Genomic DNA, 12,372 nt, shown 5'->3' on the forward strand with positions numbered 1-12,372 from the left:
ACCACAGCATTCTGCAGTGATATGCAATCCCATCTTACTGGGACTATCATTTGTTTTTAAACAAGACAATGACCCAAAACACATCTCTCGGCTGTGTAAGAGCTATTTGACCAAGGAGAGTAAAGGAGTGCTGCATCAGATGACCTGGCCTCCACAATCACCTGACCTCAACCCAATCGAGATGGTTGGAATGAGTTGTTCGCAGAGTGAAGGAAAAGCAGCCAACAAGTGCTCAGCATATATGTGAGAAGACTGTTGGAAAAACATTCCTCATGAAGCAAGTTGAGAGAATGCCAAGAGTGTGCAAAGCTGTCATCAAGGCAAAGGGTGGCTACTTTGAAGAATCTAAAATATAAAGTATATTTAGATTATTTTTTTCAATGTTTTAGTTACTACATGATTACATATGTGTTATTTCATAGTGTAGAGTGTAGTGTACAATGTAGAAAATAGTAAAAATAAAGAAAAACCCTTGAATGAGTAGGTCTGTCCAAACCTTTGGCTTTTGCTGTATACACAGTGACTTCGGATAGTATTCAGACCCATTGACTTTTTCCACATTTTGTTACGTTAGACTTATTCTAAAATTGATTAAATAAAAAAAAATCCTCAGCAATTTACACACCCCATGACGACAAAGCGAAAACAGGTTTTAAGACATTTTTGGAAATTTTGAAAAAAATCAAAAACAGAAATACCTTATTTACAAAAGTATTCAGACCCTTTCTATGACGCTCGAAATTGAGCTCACGTCATCCTGTTTCCATTGATCATTCATGAAATGTCTCTACAACTTGGAGTCCACCTGTGATAAATTAAATTGATTGGACATGATTTGGAAAGGCACACACCTGTCTATATAAGGTCCCACAGTTGACAGTGTATATCAGAGAAAATACCAAACCACAAGGTCCGAGACAGGATTCTGTCGAGGCACAGATCTGGGGAAGGGTACACCAACATTTCTGAAGCATTGAATGTCCCCAAGAACACAGTGGCCACCATCATTCTTAAATGGAAGACGTTTGGGACCACAAAGACTCTTCCAAAAGCTGGCCATGCAATTAAACCGAGCATTCGGGGGAGAAGGGCCTTGGTCAGGGAGGTGACCAAGAACCACATGGTCACTCTAACAGAGCTCCAGAGTTCCTCTGTGAAAATAGGAGAACCTTCCAGAAGGACAACCACCACACAGGACTGGCTTCGGCACAAGTCTCTGAATGTCCTTGAGTGGCCCAGTCAGAGCCCAGACTTGAATCAGATCGAACATCTCTGGAAAGAACTGAAAATAGCTGTGCAGAGACGCTCCCCATCCATCTTGACAGAGCTTCAGAGGATCTGTAGAAAATAATGGAATTAACTCCCCAAATACAGGTGTGCCAAGCTTGTAGCGTTATGACGCTACAAGCTTGGCACACCTGTATTTGGGGAGTTAATCCAAGAAAAACCTAGGCTGTAATCACTGTCAAAGGTGCTTCAACAAAGTACTGAGTAAATGGTTTGAATACTGATATTTCAGTTTTAATTTGTAAGAAAAAAAAAAAATATATATATTTTTATTTTGTCACTGGGGTATTGTGTGTAGACTGATCTATACATCTATTTAATCAATTTCAGAATAAGTCTGTAACGTAACAAAATGTGGAAAAAGTAAACGGGTCTGACACACTCTAGACTCCGACATTGCTCTTTCTTAAATTTCTATGTTTCTTAATTCCATGATTATTTGCTTTTTTTGATTTGTGTGTGTTGTGTATTGTTAAGATATTACTGCACTGTTGGAGCTAAGGAACACAAGCATTTCACCACACCCGCTATTACATCTGCTAAATATGTGTATGAAACCAATACAATTTGATTGTGATTTAAAGGTGGTGGAATTATTAAGGATTTAAGTCAAGGTCAGAATATGGATTATCTACTGTATAGACACACCTCTGCCACACCTTAATTTATTCCATCTCCACCCACAATGAATAGCAGGTGTATAGCACCCGGTTCCCATGCTTAAGTTCAAGGTGAGAATATGCAGAGAGAAAAGCACGTAAAAAAGGAATTTAAAAAAGGATATCCAATATCAGTCTATTGGACGTCCGGTTTGCCAACGACTATAGAAAAACAGTGCTAGCTGAGTTGAATTGGTTAACCTCGCTCCACAGCTTGCAATGTCACCACCCGTGCCATCAAATTGTGTAGTGAGAGGGTGTTCCCATGTAGTAAGGGCTTGTGAGGAAGGAAGCTATACTGTTGAGCGGCAGCGTGACCCCCATTACAGTGGGGTCATGACTGGGATACCTTGTAGTGGACTCGGGAGGTGCAGCTCTTTTTCATGGTCCTTCGAGCCGGATCCAAAAGAAGCACAAACACAAAAATAGGCACATCAGGAATGAAATTAATACAACCATAGTGAAATATTATATTTATTTCTTACAGTAACTTTTGGTTGCCATACAAGAAGTATTGAGGATTTTGGGGGAAGGAAGAGTGCAGTTACAAGGAACTTCTCTTTCTTTTTCATTTTTGATAATTCGATAGTCGATGAGGAATTACAACAGAGAACACGAACACAAATACACACAAAAGAGACGGAAACGTCTTGGTATTTATGTAGAATGAAAAATAAAAGAAGAGAAGAGAAAAAAGAAGAAGAGAACATAGGAAAAGTATCCAAATAGTTGCCGATGGGTAAGTGAAGGACTGCGTTGTGATGGTAGGGGGGGATAGTGAGCCATGCCAGTCCTTATGTAGCATAGCCTTATAGTCACACAGTAATGATTTGTATAGCATCTTAATACTACTACTATTCCACATATAAATTAGCTTAGTGATATGTTTTTTTTTTCTCTCCATGAAATCAACAGTCACAACTCATCTTTTTTTTTTGTACATTTCTATATATGTTGAGCATAAAAGTGTCATCGGGACAATTTTCAATCCAGTGGACTGTGAGGATATGTATAAATGTAAAGCGGTTCAGTCATTTATACACACATTTTATACAGACTAAGCAATTTGGAATTGTTAAAAAATTACAATATTCAAGATAGGCAGGTGATGGCCAGAGGATAGTATATAAAATATATTTTGATTGGACAAATGTCTTCTGTCCACTTCATCTATCAGTGTTCATCATATCATCAGGTGATAATATATAACGATAGTTCATCTTAAAACTGGGGAAAAAACCACAACCAAGGATATCCATTCAGTATAAATATTGCTTCTTAGTTTCCTCATAAATCTGATATTCATTTCTATTAATATATATTTATATATAATATAGTTGTTTTCTTCACTTTTTGGCAAACCACACTTCAGAGTTGAATATTTTTCTCCAAATGTCTTTTTATAAAATCCCATAGAATTCTATATAAATCATAAAAAATACTGTGCTTGTTTTTTCTATGTCACTTCTGTTGATTCTTTTTAAAATAATGAATGGATTATAGCAGTGTCCTGCAAGTCTTCTATTTCTGTCGGCCTGGTATTCCCTTTTTTCCCCCCCATCCCCATTGTCTTCCCTTCATTACCATACAGTTGCACACAGGGACCGGGAGACAGAAGAAGGAATCTCACCAAGGTAGCTTCTTTTTTTTGTTGCCCTACAGGAGACCCTAAATTGCACACAATCCAAACAATCATGGTTATGTTCATAGAACATCACTGTGAACTGATCGAATCATGGGATATGTCCTCGAATGACGACCAAAATACGGTTCACTTTTTAGCGATATGTTCTAATATATAGGTCATCGGGGTACAGTGGCATACATGGCTTCCACACTTCTCTTTGCAGTCCATTCTGGGGTAGTTCTAATCTAGTTCAGAGGCAGAAGGGCAGGAATGGGGCACTATGTTGAGAATAATGAGCTATTTGAGGCACTATCCAAACACAAAACAGGGATAGAGTGAAAATAAGTTCTGAGGGTGGATGCAATGGCCATAGTCTTTCATAGAAATTCTCTCTGAACCATTTAGAAATATTATACATCTAATTATTCTGTAGATGTACTCTTTTCTTTAAATCATTCCTTAATACACATTCAAAACAACAAATATATTCAATTTACTTCAAATCAATGCCACCAAACACTTCCTGGGTACATTGACATAACGCTGTTTCATGAAAAAGGATGGAGACAATTGATTGGCGGTCAGATGGGAGCTTTGATTGGAAGATAATCTTGTTCTACTTTTCTCAACACATCCCTAGTGTTGAGAAAAGGACTCCGTAAACACTTTACTGGAAGCCTGTAGTAATAATACTTTATAACTTCTGATAAGCAAGCCTTCTACCTGCAGGCTTAAGTAAAGTGTTACGGAGGACTCTCCCTCTCATTCTCAAATGAACAGGGACCAAATGCATCATCGAAAGCCTTTATTGGCTGGATCAAACCATACCCCTCTAATAGCTGCTCAGTTGGTGCTGCTGTGTCACACCTCTTTTCTTCCCTCTGGAAACACCAGGTAGGACCTCTTCTTGTCAATAAATACATTTTGTGATTCATCGGCAATGCAAACACTGATTATACACAAACTTGGTAAATGTTCCTATACATTAAAAAAAATAAAAAATCCTCTTCGGTGATTGTGTGAATGTCTGGGTAGCAGATTTGAGTGAATTTATATTATTTATAGTATTCTTGGCCCCTGCAATGCACAGTATAAGTTAGCTGTCTAAAAACAAGCACACAGTCACCCACAGTGTCCTATGTTAACACAGATCACAAAGTAACACCCACTTTGCACTCATCCTTTAAATGGTTGTCTTCAAATACTCGCCGAGAATCATTGCCAACAAATTGTTTTTAACCTTCACCTATAACACAACAGCACACACTGGTATTAATATAAAAACAATGTTTGATCTGTGAAAGGAATCACTCAGTGATTAGAAATGATTAAAGATGGCTGAATAGAGAGGAGAGAGATGGTGATATTATGGCAGGAAAATTGTTGTTGTGATAGGTGGATTATTTCTGTCATAGGCCTGAAGGGAGGCTGGTTGATTCGGGGTTAGGGAGTAAGGGGTCTGGCATTCCACTCTTGTCCAGGTCACTGTCAAGTGTGTGGAAGACGATGAAAACACACATGACGCCAACACTTAGGGCTAGATTATATCAGATCCGCGCCAGCCAACACCAGCGTAGGGTTGTTTTGGCAGTGTCGGAGGTGGAACTGTGTTAGAGCTGTCAAATCCACAAGCGGCTCCTGGCATTATACCTAAAACAGACATTGCCATTGGCTGCACAGAATCGCATTAAGATAAACCCCACGCAGCCCTGTTTACAAGTTCGAACACCGGAATGTGAGATGCAGTCTACACCTTGATTAGGTTGATAGAAATCCTCATTATTTTGTTTCATGCTTTTCAATTTGAACGTATTATTGTGTGCTATATGATTTCTATATAGCATACACTTTCTCTTTTTGAACTTCAAACAATAATTAAATGGGTGAGGCTTCGTGACAATGATCACCGATTTGACAGCTCCAACACAGTTACACCTCCGACACCGCCAAAACATCAGCTATGCGGGTGTCGGCTAGCACTGCTTAACGCTTGATTTGATTGAATCTAGGCCTTACACTCTCACTCATGTCTTTCTAAAAACCCATTTAGCAAACCTCCCACAGCGTGCGCACACACACCTCACAAACATGTCTCTGACAAAACGCAAATACACACACCTTCCACAGTGAACAGGGATGTGAAGGGGACAGTGGTGCCTGCTACAGTAGAGCCCCTCCAGCCATGCATTAGAAAAGACTAACACATCATTATGTTTCTCTCAGGAGAAGGCCATCGCCGTGTGTGTGTGTGTGTGTGTGTGTGTGTGTGTGTGTGTGTGTGTGTGTGTGTGTGTGTGTGTGTGTGTGTGTGTGTGTGTGTGTGTGTGTGTGTGTGTGTGTGTGTGTGTGTGTGTGTGTGTGTGTGTGTGTGTGTGTGTGTGTGTGTGTGTGTGTGTGTGTGTGTGTGTGTGAGTGATATGGTTTAGGATTAAGCTAAACATTTCTGCAAAGGTTCTCGTTTCTAATGTTTTTCAAATGTCTCTACAACGTCAGATGCATCCATAAACATAACCCACGGTTTGACTCTAGTGAAGAAATATTCTCTGAAGAAACTCTAGCAAAGATAGAAAAGGAGCGCCAACCAGCTCAGCTGGTTTCAAACACCCGCACTGTGGGAGCTTGAAAAAGTATTGAGTATTCCAAAGCAAATTGGGAGTTGTAGTCTTTAGTATTCCAAAAATGTCCAGGTTGGATTTCTATCAGTATTTCAAAGTGTTTGAGGGCTACGTTTCAAGAATATTCCAAAGTGTGGTGACAAGAGCATCCCTAAAAGGATACAGGATTTTCCCCACTTTTTCTCCATTCTGGATTGATGCAGTTCCTTCAGGATTCCGACATCCCCTGATACTCGGGAAGCAGAATGGGAATGATCAAACACAAACACGCCACAGAGTCGAGGCAGGAATGGAGGAGTCAGAGGCCGATTCCTAAATCGTCCCAGACAGAAAAGGAGAACAGGTAGGACAGAGAGTGTTTCAGATAAATCCACACCCCCTGGCTCTATCTGTCCTGCAGCATTTTGAGGGCCCTCTCGATGTTCATGCGGTGGCCCACCCGCGTCACCCCAAGGTCAATCAGATCTTCTTTCTGCAGCGAGGGCAGGTGGGCGCCCTCGATCTCGTTGTCCAGGAAGGCGTCTTTATGCTCCGACAAATTCAGACTGTCCAGCCAGTCGGCCACGTCCAGCTTGCTCCACAGCTCCACGGGCTTGGAGGCAAAGGGCTTGCCCGAGGTGGCTACGGCCTGCATTAGGGTCAGTGGCGAGGGGGAGCGCGAGCCACCGCACGAGGACCCTCCACCAAGGCTACCGCCCATGCTGCCGAAGCCACTTGTACTCCCCATGGGTGGGGTGGGCAGGCCGAAGAGGTCGCTGAGGCTGGGCGAGGCAGAGTGGGGTAAAGAGGAGGGGCAGGGGGGCGAGGAGAGGGACGAGGTGTCCGGGGGGCTGCAGAGGTGAGGGGGCAGGCTGGAAGGAGGGGTGCAGGAGGAGGGGGGCAGGCTGAAGGACACGCTGGAGTTCCGTTGGCTTCCTGAGGCTGGAGCGCTGGAGAGAGAGAGAGAGAGAAAGAAAAAATAGAGAGGGTGAAAAGAGAGAATGAGAACCTAACATACATATAGCACAGTAATGAACTATGGTATAGAGTGGCTGTACCAAACTAATCCAGACCATAATGATCAGAACATGACAACCAAAGAAGACCATGGCAACCTAGAGAAACTTGGCCAGATAAAAACCTCAAGCAAGAAGCAAACTCCTCCCCTTCCACATGTGACTCACAACCAACCCCCCACTACAGGATATGTGTGTGTGCGTTCAGACCTGGATGGTGTAAAACGGATGTAGTGTTTGCTGACCTTGCCATGTGGTAAACCTGCTGAGGCTTGGTGTGGAAGTGGGGATCGCCGAGAACTTTCAAAATAAACACGAAGTTCATGAACATAAAGTATCTTACTGCTCTAAGTACTGAATTCTACTGAAATACTTGAAAAAGCCACTAGGGTGCAGTGTTGTCATTGGATTTTTACCTAAACCATACTTTACTTCACTGGTATTTTACAGTCTACTACTTGCCAATTAGGCGGTCCATATTTAGCATTTTTCAAACACCTGAAAAAGTTTGTTCCTGCAATCCAGAGCCATAATCATTACGATACATTTTGTGTAAAAAATATGTTATATTTAAGCATACCACTTGAGCTGTCTGAATCCTCCTGACTGGTGGTAATTTTGTAAAATAAACTAAATATGCTTCTTTGCATCTCTGCTAAAATCTGGGTAAAGATTTAAAGTAATGTGAGTCTTATTCAGTATATTTAGTAATTGCTTGCTTTTCTAAAGTCTGTCAACCATGTCAGCAGGCATAACAGCTAAGACAGATAAGCTAGGTACTCTGACTTGATCGACAAGTATTCAGACCACTTGACAACATTTTGTTATGTTACAGACTTATTCTAAAATGTATTACATCGTTATTTCCCCTCATCAATCTACACACAATACGCCATAATGACAAAGCAAAAACAGGTTTTTAGAAGCGTATAAAAAAAATCCCCTGAAATATCACATTTACATACAGTGCCTTGCGAAAGTATTCGGCCCCCTTGAACTTTGCGACCTTTTGCCACATTTCAGGCTTCAAACATAATGATATAAAACTGTATTTTTTTGTGAAGAATCAACAACAAGTGGGACACAATCATGAAGTGGAACGACATTTATTGGATATTTCAAACTTTTTTAACAAATCAAAAACTGAAAAATTGGGCGTGCAAAATTATTCAGCCCCTTTACTTTCAGTGCAGCAAACTCTCTCCAGAGGTTCAGTGAGGATCTCTGAATGATCCAATGTTGACCTAAATGACTAATGATGATAAATACAATCCACCTGTGTGTAATCAAGTCTCTGTATAAATGTACCTGCACTGTGATAGTCTCAGAGGTCCGTTAAAAGCGCAGAGAGCATCATGAAGAACAAGGAACACACCAGGCAGGTCCGAGATACTGTTGTGAAGAAGTTTAAAGCTGGATTTGGATACAAAAAGATTTCCCAAGCTTTAAACATCCCAAGGAGCACTGTGCAAGCGATAATATTGAAATGGAAGGAGTATCAGACCACTGCAAATCTACCAAGACCTGGCCGTCCCTCTAAACTTTCAGCTCATACAAGGAGAAGACTGATCAGAGATGGAGCCAAGAGGCCCATGATCACTCTGGATGAACTGCAGAGATCTACAGCTGAGGTGGGAGACTCTGTCCATAGGACAACAATCAGTCGTATATTGCACAAATCTGAGTGGCAAGAAGAAAGCCATTTCTTAAAGATATCCATAAAAAGTGTTGTTTAAAGTTTGCCACAAGCCACCTGGGAGACACACCAAACATGTGGAAGAAGGTGCTCTGGTCAGATGAAACCAAAATTGAACTTTTTGGCAACAATGCAAAACGTTATGTTTGGCGTAAAAGCAACACAGCTCATCACCCTGAACACACCATGCCCACTGTCAAACATGGTGGTGGCAGCATCATGGTTTGGGCCTGCTTTTCATCAGTAGGGACAGGGAAGATGGTTAAAATTGATGGGAAGATGGATGAAGCCAAATACAGGACCATTCTGGAAGAATGATGGAGTCTGCAAAAGACCTGAGACTGGGACGGAGATTTGTCTTCCAACAAGACAATGATCCAAAACATAAAGCAAAATCTACAATGGAATGGTTCAAAAATAAACATATCCAGGTGTTAGAATGGCCAAGTCAAAGTCCAGACCTGAATCCAATCGAGAATCTGTGGAAAGAACTGAAAACTGCTGTTCACAAATGCTCTCCATCCAACCTCACTGAGCTCGAGCTGTTTTGCAAGGAGGAATGGGAAATAATTTCAGTCTCTCGATGTGCAAAACTGATAGAGACATACCCCAAGCGACTTACAGCTGTAATCGCAGCAAAAGGTGACGCTGCAAAGTATTAACTTAAGGGGGCTGAATAATTTTGCGCGCCCAATTTTTCAGTTTTTGATTTGTTAAAAAAGTTCGAAATATCCAATAAATGTCGTTCCACTTCATGATTGTGTCCCACTTGTTGTTGATTCTTCACAAAAAAATACAGTTTTATATCTTTATGTTTGAAGCCTGAAATGTGGCAAAAGGTCGCAAAGTTCAAGGGGGCCGAATACTTTCGCAAGGCACTGTAAGTATTCAGACCCTTTACTCAGTACTTTGTTGAAGCACCTTTGGCAGCGATTACAGCCTCGAGTCTTCCTGTGTATGACGCTACAAGCTTGGCACACCTGTATTTGGGGAGTTTCTCCCATTCTTATCTACAGATGCTCTCAAGCTCTGTCAGGTTGGATGGGGAGCGTCGCTGCACGCTATTTTCAGGTCTCTCCAGAGATGTTTGATCTGGTTCAAGTTCGGGCTCTGGCTGGGCCACTCAAGGACATTCAGAAATGGATCCCGAAGCCACTCCTGCGTTGTCTTGGCTGTGTGCTTAGGGTTGCTGTCCTGTTGGAAGGTGAACCTTCACCCCAGGTCTTGAGCGCTGTGGAGCAGGTTTTCATCAAGGATCTCTCTGTACTTGGCTTCATTCATCTTTCCCTCGATCCTGACTAGTCTCCCAGTCCCTGACGCTGAAAAACATCCCCACAGCATGATTCCGCCTGGCCACTCTACCAGGCCTGATTGGTGGAGTGCTGCAGACGTGGTTGTCCTTCTGGAAAGTTCTCCCATTTTCACAGAGGGACTCTTGAGCTCTGTTAGAGTCACCATTTGGTTCTTGGTCACCTCCCTGACCAAGGCCCTTCTCCCCCGATGGCTCAGTTTGGCCAGGCAGCCAGCTGTAGGAAGAGTCGTTGTGGTTTCAAACTTATTCCATTTAAGAATGATGGAGGACAGGTTCTTGGGGATCTTCAATGCTGCAGAAATGTTTTGGTACCCGTCCCCCAATCCTGTCTTAGAGCTCTACGGACAGTTCCTTCGACCTCATGGCTTGGTGTTTGCTTTGACATGCACTGTGGGACATTACATAGACAGGTGTGTGCCTTTCCAAATTATGTCCAATCAATTGAATTTACCACAGGTGGACTCCAATGAAGTTGTAGAAACATCTCAAGGATGATCAATGGAAACAGCATGCACCGGAGCTCATTTTCGAGTTTCATAGCAAAGGGTCTGAATACTTATTTACACAAGGTATTTATTTAAAAAAGATATACATTTGTAAAAATGTCTAAAAACCTGTTTATGGGGTATGGTGTGTAGAATGATGATGATTTTGTTTTATTTAATCAATATTAGAATAAGGCAGTAAGGTAACAAAATGTGGAAAAAGTCAAGGGGTCTGAATACTTCCCGAATGCACTGTACACTAGATGACTGTAGGAGGCGCTGTGTTCAAGCCACCGTGACTACATCTTGGCACTCCCTCACCATTTAAAAAAATATTTTTGAAGCTATAGAAATGCATTTATTAATGCCTACATTAGTTTTGGCCACATTTATTATATTATGTGAGCTAAACACAGTAAAAAATGGAGGAATATAATTACAAAACAATTCTTAAAGTATACTTTTTTGAGATTGTTAATACGAAGAATAAAACAGTACATCATTAAACATTATTACACCACCACATATCTACAATATAAAATCTATAATACCACCATACAACAATATTACAATGTACTGTGTGTGTGTGTGTGTGTGTGTGTGTAGTGCGTGTGCTAGCGTTTGTGTGCGTGTGTCTGTACCTGTGTGTGTGAATCATCACAGTACTCACTGTTCCATAAGGTGTATTTTTATCTGTTAATTAAATCTGATTCTACTGCTTGCATCAGTTACCTGATGTGGAATAGAGTTCCATTGTAGTCATGGCTCCATGTAGTACTGTGTGCCTCCCATAGTCTGTTCTGGACTTGGTGGCATGTCTTGTGGGGTATGCAAGGGTGTCCAAGCTGTGTGCTAGTAGTTTAATCCGACAGCTCGGTGCATTCAGCTTGTCAACACTTCTTACAAAAACAAGTCGTGATGAAGTCAATCCCTCCTCCACTTTGAGCCATGAGAGATTGACATGCATATTATTAATGATAGTTCTCTGCACACATTTAAGGGTCAGCCGTGCTGCACTGTTCTGAGCCAATTGTTATTTTCCTAAGTCCCTCTTTGTGGCATCTGACCTATAGCAGGGGGTGTAAAAGGCATACGTTTCCGCAGCAGCAGACTATAATCGATAATGTCAAAAGCTGCACTGAAGTCTAACAAAACAATAACTCTGTTTAAGAGAAGAACGCAGATAACCAGGAACACACACACACAACAGAGCATGTAGAAAAAATACTCAAGACTGCACGGAGGCCAGAGGGAAGCTTGCAGCACTAAGTCCACAGAGCATGTCCTAATGTGATTCACTCTCTATCTCGGAATGTGTGTGTGTGTGTGTGTGTGAGCGTTTACAGAGTACATCTATGTGCATGCGTTCATACAAGCATGCCTTTTGGTAGTTGAACTGTACATAGAACAACAATGCAACATATCGAGGATGAGGATTATACATTATTTGAGGTCAGCTCAGCTGGGAATAATCATTATGAAGTGATTATTACTCTCATATACAGCAGTTCATTCCAGAAGAATACCACTTGACCATCTGGCATCAGCATCACAGTATCCTCGACTCACAAAAAAATATACCTAACACAAACATGCAGTGGGCTTGACAGCACAAGAGGGACAGAAGAGAGAACCTAGATCTGGTTTGCAATCTAATGTCAATATAATATTTTTTTGGAACAGTGTAGTCTTGTGT

At 41.5% G+C, this 12,372-nt stretch overlaps 1 protein-coding gene across 1 annotated transcript in view; it reads right to left on the minus strand.

Annotated features, from left to right (window-relative positions):
- Positions 1–2,404: 2,404 nt before the first annotated feature.
- Positions 2,405–12,372, minus strand: part of LOC110506276 (SH3 and multiple ankyrin repeat domains protein 2-like) — a 64,920-nt gene continuing 54,952 nt past the window's right edge. The window contains exon 10 of the mRNA XM_036964121.1: positions 2,405–7,117. Coding sequence (XP_036820016.1) covers positions 6,574–7,117 — 544 coding nt within the window. The 3' untranslated portion in view covers positions 2,405–6,573. The remainder of the gene's footprint in view (positions 7,118–12,372) is intronic.

The sequence above is a fragment of the Oncorhynchus mykiss genome, chromosome 26, assembly GCF_013265735.2.
Source record: "Oncorhynchus mykiss isolate Arlee chromosome 26, USDA_OmykA_1.1, whole genome shotgun sequence".
Classification (NCBI taxonomy): domain Eukaryota; kingdom Metazoa; phylum Chordata; class Actinopteri; order Salmoniformes; family Salmonidae; genus Oncorhynchus; species Oncorhynchus mykiss.